Source organism: Bos grunniens, chromosome 1 (assembly GCF_055505025.1).
Source record: "Bos grunniens cultivar Pamir isolate PY7600 chromosome 1, Bosgru_T2T1.0, whole genome shotgun sequence".
NCBI classification, from domain to species: domain Eukaryota; kingdom Metazoa; phylum Chordata; class Mammalia; order Artiodactyla; family Bovidae; genus Bos; species Bos grunniens.
The window spans coordinates 153,879,848-153,905,070 of record NC_141165.1 but is presented as its reverse complement, the minus strand read 5'-3'; the positions used below and the strand labels follow the sequence as shown (position 1 = coordinate 153,905,070).

The following is a 25,223-nucleotide window of genomic DNA, read 5'->3' as shown; positions in this document are numbered from 1 at the left end:
GAAACCAGACTGAGCATCTTAATCCCCCTCCCCTAGAGTTTTCATACATGTTTAATATCTGGATAAGGAAAATCTAGCCCCTTTGACATTTCGGAAGGATGTGAGAATACCAAGGGAGAAATGTGGAATGCAGTGTATAAACCTCCATAATCCCACAGAATTAGTAGAAGTTTCAAAACACGTTCAGAATTTCCTGATGTGTCTTTTGAAACATGGCCCAGGGGCTTTCTCGCTTCTCCCTGGCAGACATGGGGCCCCCAAGAACCACAAAGAGTTTGAAAGAAAGTAACGAGATGTCGGGACGAAGGAGGGCGACCTGCGTGCGTGCTCAGTCACTCAGTCATGTCCGACTCTGCATTCCCATGGACCATAGCCCACCAGGCTCCTCTGTCCATGGGATAATACTGGATATGGGTTGCCATCTCTTCCTCCAGGGGATTTTCCAGACCCAGGGATCGAACCCACATCTCCTGCATTGCAGGCAGATTCTTTACCACTGAGTCACCAGGGAAGCCCAAAGGAGGCCAACAAGAAATAAAATTCAAGGCTTCCAAACAGAGAGAAATAAGGGTGAGTCACCAACATATGCAAGCCAATCCAGAGACACTGACTGGGTGGAATACTCTGATGTCAAAAGAGAAAGAAAAAGTGCACCAGAAGGGTAGCTGCAAGAAGAGAGGAAGGGGTCCCGGGAAAAGTAGACGTGGAATCTTTGGGATTAAACCAGGGGCCAGGGGACATCCCTGATGGTCCAGTGGTTAAGAACTTGCCATGCGATGAAGGGGACTCGGGTTCAGTCCCTGGTCAGGGAACTAAGATCCCACATGCCAAAGGGCAACTAAGCCCGTGGGCCACAACTAGAGACCTCATGCGCTGGAACTACTGTAGCCGGCACTCTACAGCCCTTGCGACACAATCAAGACCCAATGCAGCAAAATAAATAAATGAAAATAATTTTTTTAAAAGATTAGGAGCCAAGTAGTGGTCCTGATATTTAGTCTAATACACAAAAATACTCCCTGGAGGGAAAGCTAGGGTATCACTTGGCATCTCCGAAAGGAAAGACCGAGGGGCTCAGGTCCCTGGAGAAGTCAACCAGCAACTTTAACAAAAAGAGACAAAGTAATTTGCAGAGCTGTGGTGTCAGGGAGGGAGTGAATACTGGTTCTTACAGGGCAGGTGGGCAGCTCAGCTTACACCAGAGGGAAGCTGAGAGAACCTTCAGCTGACATGCCTTGCTTCCGTGTGATTCTTCGAGAAAGAAACTGCCTCATAAAAATTAAAAATAATTCTCTGCCTAAAAGCAATAGCCTTCCACATTTCAGTATCAGCTTTCAGTACAACCTCCAATTTAAGGTCTTAAAAATAGAGTGGGAACAGATCCATCCATTTGGAAAATCACGAAGTTCACTACTACAGCATTATATGGTCTGTGTTCAGCAAAAGATTATTTTCTTGTGGATTTTAAGACTTCCCCCCCCTTCTTTTCCTTTCTTCCCTCTTCTCTTCTAAGTGTGCATGCTAGCTCCAAAAACAAAAAGTCTTGGATTTTGTAACTGAAAAATCTCTGAAGCTAAAGAAAGTTTCTCTTCTAAAAGTCAATGTGCATGTAACCCGAGGAATCCCTCCTCCCTCACCTAGCTTTTAAAAATTCTTTGCCAAAACCCTTTGGGGAGCTCAAGGCTTTTTAGGGCATAAGCCACCTCATCTCTTTGCATGGCCTTGCAATGAACCTTTCTCTGATCCAAAAAAAAAAAAAAGGCAAAAGCTCTAAACTACCCAAAAGAAGTCATCAGGTTATTCTTTCTGCCTGTTTCTCCTGCCATCTTTCATTTGAAGGGAGCCTGAATGGAGACAAAATGCTATCCTTCCAGATTTGAGTCCTGGAAGTAGCTGGTGGTGTCTGGTGTACTTTTACAAAACAGTTCTGGGGATTGAAACGAATTCTCCAGCTCTTCCTCCTGAAAGCCTAGGTCTACACGGGGATAGAACTAGAAACAAGACGGCGCCCCTCAGCCAACTTGTCTACCCAAAAGGACAGCACTGGGACAGATTTTTCCCACTCAGTGTGCCTGGGAAGATGGCCTAGATATTTGTGCAGGGCACTCAACTAAGCTCCAGGTCTTCACACAAATGCTTCCCCCACTCCAGATGGCCCCATAAGAGCCAAGAGCAGCTTTGGTGAAAAAAGTGTTGTATTCTCAATCTCTGGGGGACAGAACTCTCCATTCTCCTTTTCCCTACCCTTAGATACTCTCCAGAGTTCTCCAGAGAGCACTGTAATATTTTGAAAATTAAGTTAGTTTTGATTCTTTTCATTTAAAAAGTATATCTGCATTCAAGTTTTTTTTTAATTAGCATTTATGCCCCTTCGAGGAAAAGCCAGTCAACAGTAAAAAAAGGTTCACTGCAACAGAATGAACATTTAGTTTTTGTCTCTGAAATTTCAAAATTCATTGGAGATAAAGATATAGATATTTGATTCATATAGATTAAAGGGAAGAAGTGAATTATTTTAGAGATATTCGTATATGGTCCAAACACAAAAACATTGACTGTTGAAAATAATGGGAATTCCCCAAGATGTTGCTGTTGTTCAGTCACTAAGTTGTATTCTGACTCTTTGTGACCTCATGGACTGCAGCATGCCAGGCTCCTCTGTCCTCTGCTATCTCCCAGAGTTTGCTTAAATTTATGTCCATTAAGTCAGTGACGCTATCTAACCGTCTCAACCTCTGTCACCCCCTTCTCCTCCTGCCCTCAGTCTTTCCCAGCATCAGGGTCTCTTTCAGTGAGTCAGTTCTTCGCATCAGGTGGACAAAGTACTGGAGCTTCAGCTTCAGCATCAGTCTTTCCAATGAATAGTCAGGGTTGATTTCCTTTAGGATTGATTGGTTTGATCTCCTTGTTGTTCAAGGACTGTCAAGAGTCTTCTCCAGCACCACAATTTGAGAGCATCAGTTCATCAGCACTCATAATTAAGACCCTATTAGATCAGATCAGTCGCTCAGTCGTGTCCGACTCTTTGTGACCCCATGAATAGCAGCACGCCAGGCCTCCCTGTCCATCACCAACTCCCGGAGTTCACCCAGACTCACGCCCATCGAGTCAGTGATGTCATCCAGCCATCTCATCCTCTGTTGTCCCCTTCTCCTCCTGCCCCCAATCCCTCCCAGCATCAGGGTCTTTTCCAATGAGTCAACTCTTCACGTGAGGTGGCCAAAGTACTGGAGTGTCAGTTTTAGCATCATTCCTTCCAAAGAAATCCCCGGGCTGATCTCCTTCAGAATGGACTGGTTGGATCTCCTTGCAGTCCAAGGGACTCTCAAGAGTCCTCTCCAACACCACAATTCAAAAGAAGCAATTCTTCAGCACTCAGCATTCTTCACAGTCCAACTCTCACATCCATATATGACCACAGGAAAAACCATAGCCTTGACTAGACGAACCTTTGTTGGCAAAGTAATGTCTCTGCTTTTGAATATGCTATCTAGGTTGGTCATAACTTTCCTTCCAAGGAGTAAGCGTCTTTTAATTTCATGGCTGCAGTCACTATCTGCAGTGATTTTGGAGCCCAGAAAAATAAAGTCTGACACTGTTTCCACTGTTTCCCCATCTATTTCCCATAAAGTGGTGGGACCAGATGCCATGATCTTCATTTTCTGAATGTTGAGTTTTAAGCCAACTTTTTCACTCTCCACTTTCACTTTCATCAAGAGGCTTTTGAGTTCCTCTTCACTTTCTGCCATAAGGGTGGTGTCATCTGCATATCTGAGGTTATTGATATTTCTCCCGGCAATCTTGATTCCAGTTTGTGTTTCTTCCAGTCCAGCGTTTCTCATGATGTACTCTGCATATAAGTTAAATAAACAGGGTGACAATATACAGCCTTGACGAACTCCTTTTCCTATTTGGAACCAGTCTGTTGTTCCATGTCCAGTTCTAACTGTTGCTTTCTGACCTGCATACAAATTTCTCAAGAGGCAGATCAGGTGGTCTGGTATTCCCATCTCTTTCAGAATTTTAAGACCCTATAAATACGGCTTATTGCTAAGCCAGCTTGTATATTATATGTAATAGGATATTAAAAATGGGACCCCCCCTTTTTTTCTCTCTCAGTTTAGGCTGAATCTCCAGGATGATAAATGCTATTGATTCTTATAACCCAAAGTGAGACCTGAGGCTTCCTGAGCAGGACTTACAATGGAGAATCTTCTTTATGGTCAAACTCTCACATCTGTACATGACTACTGGAAAAATCCTAACATTGACTAAATGGATCTTTGTTGGAAAAGGGAAGTCTCTGCTTTTTAATATGCTTTGTAGGATGGTCATAGCTTTCCTTCCAAGGAACAAGCATCTTTTAATTCAGGGTGGCAGTCACCGTCCACATGCTCACCATTTTCCATTTCCATTGTTAATTCCTGGTTCACTAGAGGAGGAGTCTCCTAGGGGCCCCTTTGGTGGGGAAGAGTTTTCTTTCCCACGGTTTTCTTGAATGACAAGCTGGTTTTCTTCCTGAACCAGTGTCAGAAGTCTTAAAGAAAGGCCCCATCTACCTGTCAAGGTCACACAAAAAAACCACGTCTGGAGATGGGAGCTTGCTTTTGGTTTTGGAAGTGGACTCTTCCTTCTGTTGTTTCAGAGCTATAAAGAGGGGTGCTTTGTAATAACAGTGTCTGACCAGGGAGAAAACTGGCCCCACTTCCAATTTTGTTAAACAGCCTTTCAAATTAAATCCTCTCTGGGCTTTCCATTTCCAGTGCTGCCAGCCAAGCTGTGGGCACCAAATAGAAACCTACCCAGCATCTCAGACACAACGCCCCAAAGTGCTGGGAAATTAATCTCTTGAAGAAGGCTCTGAAGTTGTGTTTTCTCCAAGATTAAGAGCAGAAGGAATCAGGCTTTTTATACCTTCCTGCCTTTGCTCAACTGTTCCCTCTGCCTGGAAAGTTTCTCCTCCTCTTCTCCACCTGACAAACTACTTCATCCCTCAGAAGCAGATTAAACTCTCCTCTGATGCCTCTCTTAAAAAAAAAAAAATTTTTATGTGGGCCATTTTTTAAGTCTTTATTGAATTTTTTGTTACAATACTGCTTCTGTTTTATGTTTTGGTTTCTTGGCTATGAGCCCTGTGGGATCTTACCTCCCCAACCAGGGGCTGAACCTGGACCCCGTGCATTGAATGGCAAAATCTCAACCACTGAACTGCCAGGGAAGTCCCTGATGCCTTCTTGAATTTAACCCACCTGAGCAGCCACATTTGATCTCTGCACAGTGTCTTCTGACATGCTTTATTGGTTTAAAGGTGAGACTTCTAGGTCACCTATAAGCAAGTGTCTTAGCTTGACTACCATAACCCGAAGGGGTGGTTTAACCACCAGAAGTTAATTTTCTCACAGTTCTGGAGGCTAGACGTCTGGATCCGGATGCCAGCGTGGTCAAGTTCCACTGAAGTTTCTTTTCCTGGCTTGTAGACAGCCACCTTGGAGAAGGAAATGGCAACCCACTCCAGTTTTGTTGCCTAGAGAATCCCGTGGACAGAGGAGGCTGGTGGCCTGCTGTCCATAGGGTCGCACAGAGTCAGACATAGCTGAAGCGCCTTAGCATGCATGCATGCATTGGAGAAGGAAATGGCAACCCACTCCAGTGTTCTTGCCTGGAGAATCCCAGGGATAGAGGAGCCTGGTGGGCTGCCGTCTGTGGGGTCGCACAGAGTCGAACACGACTGAAGTGACTTAGCAGCAGCAGCAGCAGCCTTCTCTCTGTGTCCTCCCATGAGAGAGACTAAGCAAGCTCTTCTCAAAAGAACACCAGTGCCATCATGAAGTCTCCACCCTCAAGACCTCCCAAAGGCTCCATCTCTGAATACCATCACATTGGGAGTGAGTGGTTTAACATATGCATTTGAGGGAGACACCATTCAGTCTGCAGCAGAACATGTTTTTGCGCACGTGCTCAGTCGTGTCCGATTCTTTGTGACCCCATGGCCTATAGCTCGCCAGTTTCCTCTTGTCTATCTACAGAATTTTCCAGGCAAGGATACTGGGGTGGGTTGCCATTTCCTACTCCAGAGGATCTTCCTGATCCAGGGATCAAACTGGCATCGCCCAAGTCTCCTGCATTACAGGCAGATTGTAGATAGCAGTAGATAAGTGTGTTCCATTTTTTAAAATAACCACAAATTCCATGTTACTCTTTCCATCAAGGGGTAGAAAATATCTCTCCTCCTGACCCTGGCTTCACCATTGGGCCATCTGTTTTGCCCAAACAGACACAAGCAAATGTGACTCAGAGGACTCTCAAAAAGTATTTCTGCAGCAAGGCTAACCCTCTCTTACTCCAGGGACCTTTCCACAATCATGTGAACGAAGTTCTACATACTGGGGGGTTTCTTTGCTTCCTGGTTTTCACAGAGCCAGTAATACGTTGCCTATGGGGCACAGCAAGGACTGAGACTTCTGTTTTATGATTTGACCATCTGATGACCTCTCTTGGGGGGGCTGATGGAGGTTTACAGTCCACTGTGGGGCGGGGATGAGGGATGACCAAGACTTCAGCTCGTCCAGTTCATCTGCCAGGTAGTACACTTGACTTAATAAAGGAAATATTTCACACTTGGGAGGAGATTGGCTCTTGGGATCTGGACCGTTAAGTTTTCACTCACCTTTGACCTTTCCCGAGAGGGCAGAGTTTAAATAACAGAAATTTATCATCTCACAATTTTGGAGGCTCGGAGTCTGAGCTGAAGGTGTCGGCGGGGTTGGTGTTCCCTGCGGGCAGTGAGGGAGGGTCTGTTTCCCGAGGCCCCCTGGGCCTCTGCTGGTTTGTTGGCCATCTGCGGTTCCTTGACGCAGATGGGTCACCCGGGTCCCTGCCTTCATCGTCACATGGCCTTCTCCCTGTGTCTCCCTGGATCTAAATGTCCGCTTTATATGAGGACACAGTCCTATTGGAACAGAGCCCATCCTAATGACCTCATTCAACTCATTCAAGACCCCATCTCTAAGTAAGGTCATATTCTGAGGTCCTGGAGGTTAGGACTCTCATATATGTCTTTCTCTGGAGAGACACAATCAATCCATAACAATTTGTTTTGCATCTCTTTACAACTGTCCCATAGCCTCTCCCTTCCTTTAGGGCAAAATTCACACCCCTTCCCACTCCTTCCCACGCTACGGCCTTCACACATCCTGTTCTGTCCTGCCTGGAGCCTCTGCCCACATCTTCTTCCGCTCATAGCTGATTCTTCTCATCCTCAGATTTGGCTTTGAGGTCTTCTCAAGAGGCCACCCCCATCCTTGTTCCCTGCAGCCCTCCCACTTCCTCCAGAGAGGCTACTGCAGTGAATTTACAGCTTTTAAAAAACTGCCTGCCTGCCCCACTAGAATCCTACAAGAGGAAGGGCTACATGGCAGAAGCAGTAGAGAGTGACGATTAAAGGCAAAACTCTAGAGGCAAACCACCGTGGCCCATCCTGGCCCCATCACCCATCAGCTGTGTTATCTGGGCAAGTGTCTACAGCTCTTCACGCCTCAGTGTCCTCATCTGCAAAGTGGGACAACACAGCATTCTCCCGAAGACTTCTGAGGCAGACGAGATGAGATAAGCTAAAACACGCAAAGCCCTTGAACACTGCCCGACACTCAGAGGGAGGTACGCAAGGGTTAACCACGATCATTACAGGAGTCGCACAGACTGTCGTGCACTCGGAATTCGGCCCAGTGCCTGGCTCCACAAATATGTGCCGAATGAACAAATCTCTCATAAGCCAGCATGTGGCTCACATGGCTTCCTATTGTTTTTTTAAGCTTTATCAACAGCTTCTAAAAAGGGCCTAGTTTATAGCATCCCTGTGAATGAGGTGTGGATCATGGGGGTCTCATCCCCCTAGGGAACGTTTCAGGGAGTCAGCTAACACAGAGTTGCTCTGGGAAAACCTGGTTTCTAGAAAGAGCAAAACATGGTCCTTGGTGGCTGAGCAAGGGTGAGAATTTATTCCACCTTGACCCCCCATGTTGGAGACCAAAACAAAGGACTCAGGGGGCTGGGGTTTCTGGTCTACCTGGACATCCCCCATGGGCCTCCAGAGCATTGCCAGGATCAACTGAAGCCCAGAGTCTGTAAAGTACATAATCACTTATCAAAGGCTTTCGTGTACATTGCTTGACAGCATCATGACCAAGAATGAGGCCTGATGAGAGCTTTCAAGAGCTTTCAGTTACACATCATCATCTTAAAAAAAAAAGAAAAATGCAATTAAGTGGAAGTTAGCAGAGAAGTGCCCCACTGCCCCAGACACAGTCCTGCCAGCAGCAAGGGTGGAAGAGGGAGGCGAGGGTCCAGGCATCCTAGTCTCGGGTCATCTCTGTTTCTTCTGCAGTTTCTTCTGAAGCTTCACCTCCGCCTGGATGGAGCCACTGGACGGATGTGGACACACACAGCAGGTGGCAATGGCCCAAGTCCCTTTATTTTAATCCCGGGGCCCCAAAACTAAGAAGGGGAGCATCTAAAATGGTCACTAAACGTGGATTCCTTTCCAGGGTCCAGGGACTCAGAAGAAGGGGCAGGAACAAAGTCTGAGCTTAATACTCACCCTAGGATCCTTTTGCAGCCTGTGCTTTTCATTTTCGTTTTTAAAAGTTAATTTTTATTTGACTGTAGTTGCTTTACAACGTTGCGTCAGTTTCTACTGTACAGCAAAATGAATTAGCTATATGTACACATATATCCCCTCGTTTCTGGATCTCCTTCCCGTTCAGGTCACCACAGTGCATTAAGCAGGGTCCCCTGTGCTATACTCTAGGTTCCCATCAGTTGTCTATTTTATACATAGCATCGGGTGGCACTAGTAGTAAAGAATCCCCCTCCCAACACAGGAGACGCAGCATACCCAGGTTCGATCCCAGGGTGGGTAAGATTCTCTGAAGAAGGGCATGGCAGCCCACTCCAGTATTCTTGCCTGGAGAATCCCATGGACAGAGGAGCCTGGCCGGCTACAGTCTATGGGGGTTGCAAAGAGTCGGACGTGACTGAGCAACTGACACACACACCTATCAATCATGTGTTAAGTGTCAGTCCTGATCTCCCAATCCACCCCACTCCCCCTTTCTCCCTTAGTGTCCATATACTTCATTTTCCTTTCTACACACAAGATAAATAATCAGTCTCCGTTTCAGAGTTCCCAGGAGAGGACAAGAGGCCCCAGGCAGTTATAAGGCCAGGTGGTCTCCTACAGCTCTGACAGCCACAGGCTCCTTCCTTCCTTCCTTCCTTCCACCAGCAGTTCTAGACTTTGCGGAGATGCCTGTTTTGTTAGTCATGGGCCAGAAAGGGTCCCGTTTACACAGGCCAATCTTCGTCACCATGACGACCAGTGATGACGCTGTACTGTCCAGCGCCTTCGAGAGCAGGACCCCAGGAGCAAACTGTCACCTCCTCTCCAAGCTCTCCTTCCCTTTGATTGCTGTCACCCAGCCCAGTCCCTATCACCACAGTTCTGTGACACCCCTGAACCCCTGGTCTTTCAGACTACCCACTGTCCATGTGGTTTGTTTTGGGTATTTTTTTGGAGGGAGGGGGTTTGTTATTTCATTTTGTTTTGTTTTTTGTTTCACAAACTATTCCTCTCAAAGCTTTCCATTTAGCATAAATAATTCCTTAAATGCTGAGGAAAGAGAGTGATTATAGACTCAGACTTTCATATTCACCCATTCATACATGTGCACATGCGTGCTCAGTCACTCAGTCATGTCTGACTCTTTGTAACCCCACACAAACTGTAGACTGCCAGGCTCCTCTGTCCATGGGATTCTCCAGGCAAGAAGAGTGGAGTGGGTTGCCGTTTCTTTCTTCCTCCAGGGGATCTTTCCGACCGAGGGATTGAACCCGCATCTCCTGTGGCTCCTGCACTGGCAGACGGGTTCTTTACTGCTGAGCCACCTGGGAAGCCCCCCTTGATACATAAATAACTATTAAGGGCAGATGACATGCCAGATACTTAGGAGGGCATGAATGGATTTCACCTATGTATTGACTCATCCACTGAGGTTGGCTGCCTGGAGGACTGTGTTGAGAAGGATTCTGAGGCCCGTCTGGGCACAGCATAAAAAGAGTCTGTGAGTAGCAATCACCCAGGGCACCTCAAAGAGGAAGCACCCTTTGCCTCTGCTTCCTACTACCACTCCCCTGCCCCAGGGGTCCCCCGTGAGTCAGCTATACAAAGCACCCTCTGCACATGGCATCCTCTGCCCACAGGTACCCTCTGCCCACAGGCACCCTCTGCTCACAGGCACCCTCTGCACACAGCACCCTCTGCACACAGGCACCCTCTGCACACAGGCACCCTCTGCATACGGCACCCTCTGCACACAGGCACCCTCTGCACACAGGCACCCTCTGCACACAGGCACCCTCTGCACACGGCACCCTCTGCACACAGGCACCCTCTGCATACGGCACCCTCTGCATACGGCACCCTCTGCACATGGCACCCTCTGCACACAGGCACCCTCTGCACACAGGCACCCTCTGCACACAGGCACCCTCTGCATACGGCACCCTCTGCACACAGGCACCCTCTGCACATAGGCACCCTCTGCATACGGCACCCTCTGCATACGGCACCCTTTGCACACAGGCACCCTCTGCATACGGCACCCTCTGCACACAGGCACCCTCTGCACACAGGCACCCTCTGCATACGGCACCCTCTGCATACGGCACCCTCTGCACACAGGCACCCTCTGCATACGGCACCCTCTGCACATGGCACCCTCTGCACTTGGCACCCTCTGCACACAGCACCCTCTGCTCACAGGCACCCTCTGCTCACAGGCACCCTCTGCACACGGCACCCTCTGCACACAGGCACCCTCTGCACACGGCACCCTCTGCACACGGCACCCTCTGCTCACAGGCACCCTCTGCTCACAGGCACCCTCTGCACATGGCACCCTCTGTACATGGCACCCGCTGCACACGGGAGCATTCTCACATCCTCTGGAGAACTAGGAGGAACCTGGAGCTCAGCCTGAGGCTTGAAGAGCCCTGAGGGCTGAGCGCAGCTCCCCAGCCTAGAGGCTGAGTGGCCCTGGGCCACACTAACCACCAAGCCACCCTCCTGTCTATGTGAAAAAGGGTAATAGCCGGCCTCACAGGTGGTCCTGAGGATCAAAGGAAACAGAGGACTCAGAGCCTCAGCAACGGAGGCTAACCCCCACTAACATCTCACCCCCTGGCTGAATGAGCTGAGCTGCACTTCCAAGGAGAGCCGGCCCTTTCTTGGAATGTTCAGGGGATTCTGGTGCCCTCAGATTCTCATTTCGTCTCTGGTTCCTCTGAATAATCTCCAACCAGACCTTCTACAATCCTCTCATTCACTCACATTCCTCTGTTTGCTTCCTCTGCTGGCTTTAGTGCTGACCCTCTGGCTTCTAGGGCTTCCCTGGTGGCTCAGACGCTAAAGAGTCTGCCTGCAATGTGGGAGACCTGGGTTCGATCCCTGGGTAGAGAAGATCCCTGAAGGAGGAAATGGCAACCCACTCCAGTGTTCTTGCCTGGAGAATCCCATAGACAGAGGAGCCTGGTGGGCTACAGTCCATAAGCGCGTGCTAAGTCACTCAGTCACGTCTGATTTTTAGTGACCCCTAGTAGCCCGCCAGGCTCCTCTGTCCATGGGATTCTCCAGGCAAGAACACTGGAGTGGGTTGCCATTTCCTCCTCCAGGGGATCTTCCCCGCTACTAACACTTTCATTCTCTCCAGCCTCTGTTCACGTGGTTGAAATGCCTGTCCTGCCCTCCATCCCTCCCTTCTCTCCTTCTTCTCGTTCCTCCCTCCCTCTATCCTTCCTTCCCTCCTTCCTTCATTCTCCCTCTCCAGCCCAGGATCCGTGCCATATGCTAGGCATCCCCAGAACAAGAAACGGATTCCACAGTGGTGACACTGATCAATACTGGAACGCGGAGCTGGACGGGCCATTCGAAGAGCTGGGAAACAGCATTCCAGGAGAAAGCACCACTGAGTTGCTGGCTGGGGCCAGGGGTAGGTTGGGAGGTGGAACAAAATAGATGAAGGGGATTCAAAGGTACAAACTTCCGGTTAGAAAATAAATAAGTCACGGAGGTGTAACGTATAGCATAGGGAATACAGTCAGTAACACGGCAGTAACTCCGTACGGTGACAGATGGTTCCTAGACTTCCTGTGCTGGTCAATTCGTAATATATATAAATGTCGGATCACCGTGTTGTCCACCTGAAACTAACACAATATTGTACGCCACCTACACTTCAATGAAAGACACAGCAACTGCAAAGCCCAGCGGCAGGGAAGACAAAACAGAAGACAACTTGTGTGAAGAACCGTGAGCAGCTGGGGAGGGACGGGGGGAGTAGGTGAAGAGGCAGGAGAGGTGGGCAGACCCTCAGTGGGGTGCAGGGCCAGGGCTGAGGCTGGGATTTATGCTGATGCTCATGGAAAGCAGGGAAGGACACAGGCGACTCGTGAAACCAAAAATCATCTTGGCAAGTGCTCGGTTGTTTTCTTCTCCTCCCTGCACCTTGTTGAATTTAAATTTAGGGCCTCTTGGGGCAGTTGGTGGAAAAACGACAGAAACAGCGGTGGAAAGTGAGACCCCCAAAGAATCACTGTGTATATATCCCAGAGCTGATAATGCATGCTCATTAAACACTCAAAGGTTATGTCATCAGAAAGGGACCGTGCAGACGGTAGGAGGGAGACAGGTCAAAAGAGAGCCGTTTTAGAAGCTCAGTAACTCACATGGACCAGACATCGATTTTGGGGCCGTATTTCTTCCTGGCAAGGAGTTCGGGAGCGGCGTATGCAGGACTGCCACATTGTGTGCTGAATGGGTCGGAATGGCCCAGGATCCCTGCACAGTTGCTCAAACCAAAGTCTGCAAAGAGGAGGACAAAACCGGCTCAGATATAGAAAACCATGGACATGAACAAGGAGGGAGGTTGGGGGGAGGCAGCGGGAAAGGAAACATTCTCTGGGGCTAACACATCATTTCGCATCCACCAGGAAACCCAGCAGCTGTGAACCGTAACCTCTGGATATGGGTCTCAAGACAGAAGAATGTCAGGCGGTGGTTCCCCGGCCGAACTGGAAATATTTTCTAGCAGGGCCTCACAATCAAATCCAGTGAGAGCTAAAAAGTATGCTGAACCAAAACATATTTTCATCAACTCTTGGGTTATGAGTCATCCAGGAAAACAAGACAGGCTTGCTTGCTTTCGAGGACTAAGGCAGGAGGAGAAAACGAGCCAACAGTCCCTGGAGTCAGCCTGCTGGCTTCCAAGTGGCCAAGGGGGTAAGAGCCGAAGGAAGATTGATATTCTCTGGCGGGTGTCGGTGTCACCCCAGATGACACGCGATCCCACCCGATAGAGTTGACTTTTTTCAGCTGAATGTTTTCATTGCATGCAAGTCTCTTAAAAAAGAATGTTCCCAATGCATGAGGCAACATATGGTGATTTGAAGAGAGGGGGAAAAATACACCCAGTGATTTAGACAATGCCGAGTGTTGGCTGGGAAAAAAAAAAAAAGGCCAGAAAAATAGCAATGAGAAGTAGACTAAATGACCTCTAGCAATGATCCACTGCTTGGATCCTGGGTGATTAAGGCAGGGGGCAGAAGAAAGAAGCACTCAGAGCATCTAAAGCCACGCTGGGCCCATTATGCCCTCTGTGCTCTGTTTAATTTTGATGTTACAGATAGGGCAGCTGACAGGTCATTAGAGAGCAGTTAGTGTCTGGTCCTCATCTGATATCATTCCTCAAACTTTGGTGAGTGCAGATTTAAGATCATGCCTCCTCCTTTGAACTTCAACGTAAATATTTACGGTTCTGGTCCCCAAAGAGAAGACTTGGCCCATGGGGCTCAGACAGAAAGGGGCTGTGGTCTGAGACAGGCTCCACATGGAGGGAAAAAAAAAAAAAACCTTGCACTTTCTCAACTGGCAGGACATACATCTAACTTCTTGTTTTCCTTCACGCTAACACGTCTCCACCTGCAAAGCCGTGGCTCTTGTGAAAGCTATAGGGAAGCTCATGAAAGAAAAAACCCGCTGGGGGCCGGGAAGGCAGAGTTGTGAGTCCATGAAGTTACTCACACACCACGGGTCAAGATACACCACAAACATTTCCCCCTACGATCGTTGGGTTAAGCTGTACAATGAAAGAGCATTTCTAAATAGAACCTCATCCAGGCAGAAAACACATCAAGGCTCTGAAGGTCACCCAAACTCTTCAGCTGAAGCTTGGAATGAAAAGTCAGAACCCAAATCGGGATGGGCAAACCCACCAGGAGCGCTGCCTGTTCACACACTTGACTCTTCTTTTGTTTGGGAGAGTTTTGTTTTCTCTCTCTTAACCTCTCTCCTCCTGTCTTCCTCTGCTCCCTACTCGTCCATTCCCGCCTTCACAAACAGGAGAACAAAAGGCCCCTATTTGCTTTCCCTTCAGCCCAGCTTGCACCAGGAGGCCCTTTTGGGGGCCCCACAGCTCTCTTGGATTTGTGTTTTAGGAGGAGATCTCTGTTCTAGAGACTCTGAGGGCCCCTGCTCTCAGGCCCTACTCTGTAGTATCACTGAAGTGGGAGAGCTGGGAGGTGGGTCAGAAGTAGAAAAATGATTCCGAGCTTTCAGTCGAATGACCATTTAAAATTCGCTGGTGGCCCAGTGGTTGAGACTTCACCTTCCAGTAGAGGGGGTGCGGGCTCAATCCCGGGTCAGGGATCTACAATCCCACATGCCTTGTGGCCAAAACTCCAAAGCATAAAACAGAAAGCAACACCGTCCATGGGATCGCAAGAGTCGGACATGTGTTAGCGACGAAACCACCACCACCGACAGGGCAACAAATTCAATAGAGACTTTAAAAAATGGTCCACCTCAAAAAAAAAAAAAAATCTCTAAAAAGAAAAAAAATTTCCCAAAGGAAATTTAAGGAGACAATCAATGCATACAGAGCACCCACTATGGTAAGATGGAGAGACAGCACCATGGAATAAACATATTTACTGGGCCAACATTTTAAGAGTAATTTTATAAATAGTCATGTTAGAGACCCAGTCTCCTGAGAACCCATAAACTAAAAGCCTCACTTCCTGATCTCTGAGGGTTCCATTAACTCCTTCAGTTTACTCCCTCAGCTCTTGATTCGGGGCTACAACTAAGTGCTTGATCTTAAAAAAGGGCAGGGATGGGGAGGGGGGAAATAAGAGACCAGATTCCTCACTTGCTCCCAGGCAAGCCTGTGAACACTGGCGTCTGGCCTTGTCTTAAGCACACTTTCAAAAAGATAAATGAGCCGAGGTCTGTGGGACAGAGAAGATAAAATCTACATTTTAAGTGACTTATGTAGATCTGGCCAAAAGGGTTTAATGTAAAATATATTGTAGAGAAATAACTAGTGTGTTTCACATGCACAACTGTAATTATTAAAATTTCACACATATGCCTATAATTAGAATTGTGAAACTAGGGGCAAGTTCACCTCCCAGTAACATCACACGGGTCTGCCTCAATTAGATTTGGTATACACATAAGCCAATTATCACTCAGTTTTCTGAGAGTTATGAAATGGATCTCAAAAAACACCCAAACAAACGCTGTCTTGGAAAACTGACATGCAAAATCATTTTAAGTTGTGGCTGTTACCCTTTAAGATTATACTAAACTAAAAATATCAGACTGCTTTCTTTTTTTAAAAGGGGGAAAGGATCCTAATTAAATAAAATCTTATTCCAGTTAATTCTAGTTAACTTGAACCGTGGCTTACATGGCTTAAGTAAATTTATTTATATCAGATTATTTCAAAGAAAGAGAAACTGTTAAGAGAAAATGGTAATAGCTATAATCAACCTTTGAATAAACAACTAGCTAATTCCTTTGAAGGAAAGGTTCAAAGGGCTTTCAAGTTGCAAGAGGGCAGCTGTAGAGATATTTGATCCAAATTGCCTAACTCAGAAGCAAGAAAACACCTAAGACACTGGGCTTTCTTTGCCTCAAACATCTCCCTTCTTCTCCCACCTACTCTGTATGAAAAAAAATGATGAAATGCAGATTCTGCTAAACAACATGCAGTTCCCAGTTGCCCTCTGGGATGGCATAATGTCTCTTTCCATTCACACGTTCATTAGGGCTCTTTGGTTTAGCGGGTCAGGAGAGAATGGGCGCCAAGCGAGAAGTTCTAACAAAGGGACACCCAGTTATCAAAGCCTCCTTTGCAGCTGTTTCGGGAATTCTGGTTCCTGACCCCTGGTTTCTGACATGGCCCACTGTGTCCAAATGAGCTACGATGCCTGCCTGGGTACCAGTTCAGAAGCTGCCAAGCTAAGAGGCGATGACTCTGCCTAAAATGGCTTCTGGTATCTAAAGGGTCCCCCTACCCCTCTCAGGGGACCTGTGGGCTCTAATGTAGGTCTGCCATGTCTTCATCTTATTTGTACAGGTCTCCTCTAAGAGGGTTTATTATGTGGCCAGTGTGCGTGTGTGTGCTCATGCGCCCAACTGTGTGCTGTCCCACGGGCTCCTCTGTCAGGGGATTTTCCAGGCAAGAACACTGGAGTGGGTTGCCATTTCCTCCTCCAGGGGATGTTCCCAACCCAGGGATTGAACCTGCATCTCCTGCATTGCGGTCAGATTCTTTACCCCTGAGCTACTGGGGAAGCCCAGCCAAGGTGTGAGCTACTTGCAAATGTACCCACAATTTACAGAGACTGGTTCTTCCAGAATCTTCTCAGCAGTGGAAAGGTCTGTGCTTTTCAACACTCTCCCCTCTCACTGTTGATTGTCTAGGGCTATCACTTGAAGAGAAAGAAGCGAAAACACACGCAGGGGCAGAGAGAGAGGCAAAGTGAAGGGCAGAAACAGCATGGGGGTGCTGGGCGGGTAAGGGGACCGCCTGGCAGTGGCCTACACTGTGCTGGGGTCGCTGGCCTCGGCACAGACAGCGCGCAGGGGAGTGGGGTGCGCTCGTTCATACCATAATGGACACCCAGCCTTCACACCGTCTGCTCTCTTATACACTCTGCAGCTTCAGGGCAACTCTGTGACTGTTCCCCACACATTTTCCAAAGACAAGTGCCAAGTCACCCTGCCAGGGAACCCACAAAGAAATCTCCTTTCCTCCATTCCTCACCCCCCACCCCCACCAGGACGTGTCTTTGTTTAATGCTGCAGACCTCGGAAACCAGGAGCAAAAAGACATCCTGCAGACATTTCAGAGTCTGCCTTGTTTAAGGCTGCTGTACCTGGCTCTCAGGACAACTCAAGTGCAATAGTAAAACAATCTGATTTAAGGAGGAAAAAAAATTATTTGATCATCCAAGAATCTTCTAAGAATACATCCTAACACATTTGAGTCAGTTCTAAGGAAGTGGATGAACCTAGCGGCTATTATACAGAGTGAAGTAAGTCAGAAAGAGAAGGATACATACCGTATATTAATGCATATTATGTGGAATCTAGAAAGATGGTACCGACAATCCTACGTGCAGGGCAGCAAAGGAGACACAGATGGAAAGAACAGACTTTTGGACTCTGGGAGAAGGAGAGGGTGGGCTGAGAGAACAGCACTGAAACATACATATTACCAGACGTAAAATAGATAACCAGTGCAAGTTTGATGTGTGACGCGGGGCACCCAAAGCCAGTGCTCTGTGACAAGCTGGAGGGATTGGGTGGGGGTGAGGGGGTTCAAGATGCAGGGGACACCTGTATACCTATGGCCAATTCCTCTTGATCTGTGGCAAGAACCACAGTATTATAATTATCATCCAATTAAAATAAATAAAACCCGAATACATCCTAAAAATCCCTCGGGTTGGGGGAGGGGGTGGATTGGTTTCCTCTTAATTGTTAATGTCCTAATAATGGGTGTATTTATCAACACCTGTCAATGATGCTTAATCACCCAGGCCTGGAGTGCCTGGCAGCCTCTTGCCTGTTATTGGGTTGGAAGCCATCTGGGATCCCAAGGAATATAACTGGTCATTTGAATGATGTGTTTTAGAGAGTCTGGAGATGGTTTTCAGTATTTGCCAAACAAAATTTCCTTCTTGGGTACAAAAGCTAAAATTCACAAAGTTCTGTTAATCCTTCTCTTTTCTTCTAATAGAAAGTCTTTTCAAGCCCTCGAGGCAGAAGAAATTACTTGCACTTGGGGTGGGAAAAGAAAGAAAGGAGTAAAAGATGGGGCTAACATCTGGGTGGAAACATGATGCCCTGTGGTTTTGCCAAGAGCAACCACACAGGTAATCAAAAGTAGAACATATCTGGAGAAGAACCCATGGGATGAATTTGCTTACGGACCCTTAGTGGTGAATCAGTTATGATTCACTCCACCCTGGAATTTCCTCCTGATTGGCACAGACCTCTAAAGCAGCCCTCTGTTTCACTCTGTACCATCATCCAGTACTACGGGGCTAAAGCGAAGACATGAAAAGGAGGAGGTAAGCTGCATTCCCTATTATTTCAGTGCCCCTACATTCACTGAAAAGTGGAATAAAGCATGGCCAAGCTAAGAGCAGCATTTTTGAACCAAACTATGTTCCCCTTTTCTTAAGAAGCTTTCAGGTGAATTCAAGTAAAAAGAACCCCTCCACAAGTTCAGCTCCATCTGAATTAACAGAGAAGCAAAAGTTAGAAGAATCCTAAGAACATGTTTTATGTTTAAATGATTCAAAACCATGCTTAGATGTTGCAGGTAAAAGGAGATGAACTAGAAGTATTGTCTGGGGATTAGAAATAGACCATGGTAATTTTCAAAGTCAGAAATAAATAACTGAGAATTGACAGCACAGCACTTAAAGGATAATCTTGCTTTAAAAAAAAAAGTCATACCTATCAGCTTGATATTATTGTCTTCATCTAGCAGCAAGTTTTCTATCTTCAAGTCTCTGAAATAAACAAAACCATACAACATTTCAGATAAGCACTTGAAACAGTGGAATAACATTTTGCTTCCGAAGGGAAACGAACTGTTGAGAGCCACTTTGAACCAACCCATAAGGCTTGCTGCCAAAACTCACACAATCAATAAGTAAATATTTATGAAACGTGATATACGTAATTGCTGCAGAGTCAAAAAGCTAAAGGATTTCAGAGAAGACAGAGAGCAAGGAGGGCAGAACCAATCAGTTTCCAAAAGAAGTGGGGCCAGAGTTGAAACTTAGAAGTTAATAAAATCAGGAGACAGTAGAAGACATCATTCAAGACAGGCACTGCCAGAACAGTTGAGAAAATACAAATGGGACCATGTTTTCATGAGTTGGTGAGCAAAACCAGCCAGAGTAAGGAATATTCTGGCAAATAGTTTCTTTTTTTTTCTCTTAATTGAAAATATGATTATCAGTCCTACAACCTTCATACTTGGAGCCCAAGTGAAGTGAAAGTCACTCAGTCATGTCTGCCTCTGCGACCCCCAGGACTATACATTCCATGGAATTCTCCAGGCCAGAGTACTGGAGTGTGTAGCCTTTCCCTTCTCCAGGGGGTCTTCCCAACCCAGAGATCAAACCCAGGCCTCCCACATTGCAGGCGGACTCTTTAGCAGTTGAGCCACCAGGGAAGCCCATGAGTTATCCACAAATCGGCAAGGGATAATAAACTATTTTGCAAGCAGCTATTACGGTGGACAGAAAAATAGACCCCCAAAATGTCAGGGTTCCAATCCTTGGATATGTAAACATTACATAACCAAAGAGAACTAAGTTTGCAGATGGAATGAAGATTGCTAATCAGACGATAAGTGGCTTTTGATCACGGACACTGAGATAACTCGGGAGGTGGGAGGGAGACACATGCTCCAGGTCATGCCGAGTGTGAGGGGTTGGTGGTACCTGTACAAGCTGACTGTCAGCCCCTTGAAGGTATGAAACATTCTGCCTTGCTTACCACTGTGCCCCAGTACCTTTGCACATTCCGTAACCCAGTAAATACCAATGAATCTACATTATTAAAGAGATCACTTGGGATTCCGGAAGAAAAAAACGTGGGTGAAGGTATAAGCCATCTATGTCAATGATCATGAGCACCTTAAGTTGCAACCTGTCAGCTCAGACACACTATGAACATTAAATGTGTGAGCATATAGTTAGTTCCCTTCTATATATACACAAAATGCTTTTTCCCATTGTTTTGAAACACAGCATTCTTGGTCCAGCTTTTATGTTCACACTTCTGAATACAGACATAGCCAAAAGAGTTATTTTTGTCCTCTTATCTCTATTGTTAGGACTAGAAGAGTATGGTCATGATAAACAAAAATGGTGACTGATAGCGAGCGGTTCTTGGAAGTGCAGAGATGAGGGGAACAGCACTTGCTAGAACTGTAGAGGCCCAGGGAGCCAAAGTGCCCCATGGGGACAGGGGTTTACAACTTGGTCTCAGCACTGCCACCTCATCCCGTCTTCCAAGAGTGGCCAGAAATCTGGATTCAATCCCAGTTTTTCAACGTTGGCAACAAATTCACAATAACAACCACAGAGCGTGGGCCAACCTTACAGGCAAGATCCAGCCTACAGACTACCGATTTTCAACCTCCGTTTGGGAGGAAGCTGAGCCTTCAAAGGACATGAGACGCCCAGGGAGAGGGCAGAAAATGAGGCGCCAACATGCTGGCAGGAACAAGGACATTCAGAGCCAGCTAAGAAGGAACAGTAGGGCAAGTACTGGCACAGGAATGACAAAAGGGCAGCACTTCAAGATGAAAAGAGTTAAGGAGTGGAGTGCAGGAAAAGATGAGCTCCAAACAGTCACCTCTGGATTTCAAAACTGGAATCCTTGACCCTTGCCTTGTAGCCTTAAGGCTGAATACCTGAATAAGAAGGGAGCATCTGGGGAAGGTAGATAGATGGTCCCCAGTCCACGTGTGGGCTTCCCAGGCGGCTCACTGGTAAAGAATCCGCCTGCAGTGCACGAGACTCGAGTTCCATCCCTGGGTGGGAAGATCCCTTGGAGAAGGAAATGGCAACCTGCTCCAGCATTCTTGCCTGGGGAATCCCATGGACAGAAGAACCTGGCGGGCTACAGTCCATGGGGTCTCAGAAGAGTCAGACACGACTTAGCAATTCAACAACAACAAATCCAATGGGAAGAACTGTACACATGCCCTTCGATTTAAATAAAACCATACACTCAAAAAACTGTACCAGTCTTTAAAAGATGTCACCTATGTTCAAATGCAGGGTAAACCCTCCCCCATCACCACCATATAAAGTGATCCTCCTCACTTTTCCAACGGGAAGACTCTGCCCCTCAGAAGGTTTTTTGGAAAATACAAATTATAATTTTTAGAAATGCAATGAAATGATAAAATGACTATTTACACTATTTATCTATGAAGCTGCACCATCTTATTTCAGAGCATATACTATCATCTTAACATAATTACTTTAGAAATATTGTTCCCACGCCCTCACATCTTATTGAAACAATTTCATTCAGACTCGTGGCAGGCAAGAGCAGGAGTCTCCAGTGTAATGCTGGAGTAGGTTGCCATTTCCTTCTCAAAGGGATCTTCCCGACCCAGGGATCGAACTCGAGTCTCGTGCACTGCAGGTGGATTCTTTACCAGTGAGCCATCTCAATTGACTGGATGTTTGAGATAAAGCACCATTCAAATCTGTATGTGATGTGCTTGTTGGAAATATTATCCCAAGCCATTTAAATAATAAGAGCCCATTTAAAATCTCTATAAATTATCCACTGAGTCAATTGATTTTAGAGTGGTCTCACAAACTCTCACCACTGTGAGTCATATCCCTTTTAGCAGCTGTTATTAAAGCCACGCAAAATGCCATCGCCTCCCTTTCCATTGGTTCCCTCAGACTTCTAGAGTTTCCAAGGCCATCGGTGAGTCAGGTCAAGGTTAACTAGTATTTTGCTGTTGAAAATAATGGAGACTGTACCCTGATACTATGAGAGACTTTGCAAGCATTCTGTAAGGCACTTCTTCCTTCCTGAAAATGAGAGACTATGTCTTACCCTTATATTCAAGCATATATGGTAATTCCCGGCCACTTGCACGGACTCACAAAACAATGTGCCAGCAACAGTCCAAACTGTGAATTCTGTGAAAACTGATTATAAAGCAGCAGCACTATTTTAGTCTAAAAGAGGGCCACAGTTTATTTCCAGCAAAATTAAACCTCTTTCCCTGGGAAGCATGGAAGCCACACGAAGGCATTAAAGGAGAAATTTGGTTCAGAACAAATATTATGAAGAAAAACAGCTTAAAGAGGTGAGGACAAAGAATGCAACTGCCAAGAACAATAAAACTAAGCTGGATAACTCTGGGGCCACAAAATACCAAGGAACAACCAACCACAGTGATTAGAAGAATGATATAAATGAAAGGCTAAAAATAAGAGAAGATACAGAGGAGAAAAAAGGCCCACTTTTAAAATAGGGGAAATGTCATCAAACCAGGGTAGAAAGTATAAAAATGTAATTATTACGCTCAATCATGTCCAACTCTTTGAGACCTCATGGTCTGTAGCCCACCAGGCTCCTCTGTCCATGGAATTCTCCAGGCAAGAATACTGGAGTGGGTTGCCATTTCCTTCTCCAGGGGATCTTCCTGACCCAGGGGGTGAATCTGGGTCTCCTGCACTGCAGGCAGATTCTTTACTGTCTGAGCCACAAAGGAAGCCCCCCAGAATAAGAGGAGATGTAGAAGAGAAAAAAACCCACTTTTAAAATAGGGAAATATCATAAAACCAGGATGGAAAGTATAAAAATGTAATTATTAGGCAAAAGGAGGAAAATGAAATCAGTTTTTCTTTTCACCTGTTGCATCCCCTAGACACCCACCCCAACCCCTAGGAAAAATGCTCACAGCAAAGCTGGTTAATGGCCATTTACCCATACCTTTTCATCAAGGTTTCTAAAATATTCCAGTGACAACCAATCGAACTGCCCAAAACTTTCATGACTAGTTAATGGAAAGTTAGGTATATCAGTCTCCACCCAGATCAATGTATTTAATCTACCCAAATGAAGGGAATATTCAACCTCTTTTGGCTTTATTTCACCTCCTGATTTGTCTTTGGAGGTTTATCTACAAAGAAGAAGAAGACTTTCCTTCTGACTCTAGGGAAAAAAGGCTCAGAAATAATATTTTAAAACGTCATTTTACCCTCGGATATGAATGTTTACAGCAGCTTTATGCCTAACTGTCAAAACTTGGAAGCAACCAAGATGTCCTTCAGTAGGTGAATGGATATACTAACTGGGGGGCATCCCAGACCATGGAATAGTCTTCAGTCATACGAAGAAACAAGTTATCAGGACTCCCCTGGTGGCCCAATGATTAAGATTCCAACTTCCAACACAGGGGATGTAGGTTTAATTCCTGGTCAGGGAACTGAGACCCCATGTGTCTTGTGGCAAAAAAAAAAAAAAAAAAACATGAAACAGAAGCAATATTGTAACCAATTCAATAAAGACTTTAAAAAATGGTCCACATCAAAAAAAAAAAAGTTTTTTTAAAGAAGAAATGAGTTACCAAGTCATGAAAGTCATCGGAGAACCTTGCATGCATGCTCAGTTGCTAACTCATGTACAACTCTTTGCAACCCCAAGGACTATAGCCCAGCAGACTTCTTCGTCCACGGGATTTACCAAGCAAGAATACTGGAGCGGGCTGCCATTTCCTTCTCCAGGGGGTCTTCCCGACCCAGAGATTGAATCCAAGTCCCCTGCACTGGCAGGCAGGTTCTTTACCACTGAGCCACCAGGGAAGCCTGGAAGACCCTTGGTGGTAGTTTAGTTGTGTCCAACTCTTGTGATCCCATGGACTGTAGCCTGCCAGGCTCCTCTGTCCATGGGATTCTCCAGGCAAGAATACAGGAGTGGGTAGCCATTTCCTTCTCTAGGGGATCCTCCCAACCCAGGAATTGAACTTGGAACCGTAAATGCATGTTTTTAAGTGAAATAAGGTTGTCTGAATAAACTATGATTCCAACTCTATGACCTTCTGAAAAAGACTGTAGACTTAAAAAATGTTCACAACTTAAAAGTTGAGAGTTATGTTTTAATCGGCAGGAATTTTTAGGACTTCAAGTCCAGGAGGAAACATATCAAATAACCCTGAAGGAACTGCTCCAAGGAGGTGAGGAGGAGAGCTAGGTTATGTAGAAGTATGTAGACTACCTACAAAGGCAGGTAGTCTGAACGTCAAAAGATTATTATAAATTAAAGAAAACCAGCTGTCCCAAGTTAAGGAATTCAGCACCTTGCGGTGTATGGGAAGAGCAAGAGTCTGGCCTCACTGAACTCACTCCTTTGATAAGCACTTCCAGTCTTGGGGGCCAGGATCCTGTATTTTCACATCTTGAGGGTCCTCAGGGCTCACTGCAGGGAGTGGCTGTGGTCTGATGGCTACTAGATGGCAGCTATTCTTTCCTTCCTGAGTTCCCTCAGGGCTCACTAGCTCACCATTTATGATGGCTGCAATTACTGATGTCTGTGACATCCTTTGTTTAGTGATATGGCAGGAAATATTCCATTTCTCAAGAGAAAACTACAGACAAGGAGAAGATCACCAGTTGCCTGAGGTTGCAGAAGGAGGGCTAGAATGTACACGTAGAACACATTATTTTAGGGCGGCAAATTTATCCTATATGGACTTCCCTGCCTGCGAATGCAGGAGACTCGGGTTTGATCCCTCGGTCAGGAAGATCTCCTAGAGAAGGAAATGGCAACCCACTCCAGTATTCTTGCTGGATAATCCCAAGAACAGAGGAGCCTGGTAGGCTACAGCCCATAGAGTCACAAAGAGCCAGACATGACTTGGCGACTAAACAACAAACGATTCTGCACACTACAGTGGTGGCCAGATGGCACCACGCATCTGCAAAATTCATAGAGGGCACAGCACAAAGAACACCCTAATGGACCATGCAGCCTGAAGAAACCGAACGTAACCTGTGTACATTACTTAACAATAATGTATCAATACTGATTCAGCAATTGTAGCCAATGTCCTATACTATCACAAGATAGAATAGGGAAAACACAGGGAAGGGAAATGGGAACTCTCGTTCTGCATGATTTTTCTGTAAACCTAAAACTCCTTTAAAAAATTAAGTCTATTAACTTTTTCAGTAACACTTGGATATTTTCCCCTTCCTAAGAGATCAGTACTAGGAATGCTATGCCCCCCTCCCGCCAAGCCTCATTCAGGATGTTCCCT

At 46.3% G+C, this 25,223-nt stretch overlaps 1 protein-coding gene across 2 annotated transcripts in view; it reads right to left on the bottom strand.

Annotated features, from left to right (window-relative positions):
* HUNK (hormonally up-regulated Neu-associated kinase) overlaps positions 1–25,223 on the bottom strand; it is a 132,539-nt gene that overhangs the window by 51,945 nt on the left and 55,371 nt on the right. For both annotated transcript variants that reach the window (XM_086413136.1, XM_086413148.1), the window contains exons 3-4: positions 18,869–18,924; positions 12,781–12,916 (exon numbers count right to left, since the gene is read on the bottom strand). In XM_086413136.1, the coding sequence (XP_086269262.1) occupies positions 12,781–12,916; positions 18,869–18,924 (192 nt within the window). The remainder of the gene's footprint in view (positions 1–12,780; positions 12,917–18,868; positions 18,925–25,223) is intronic.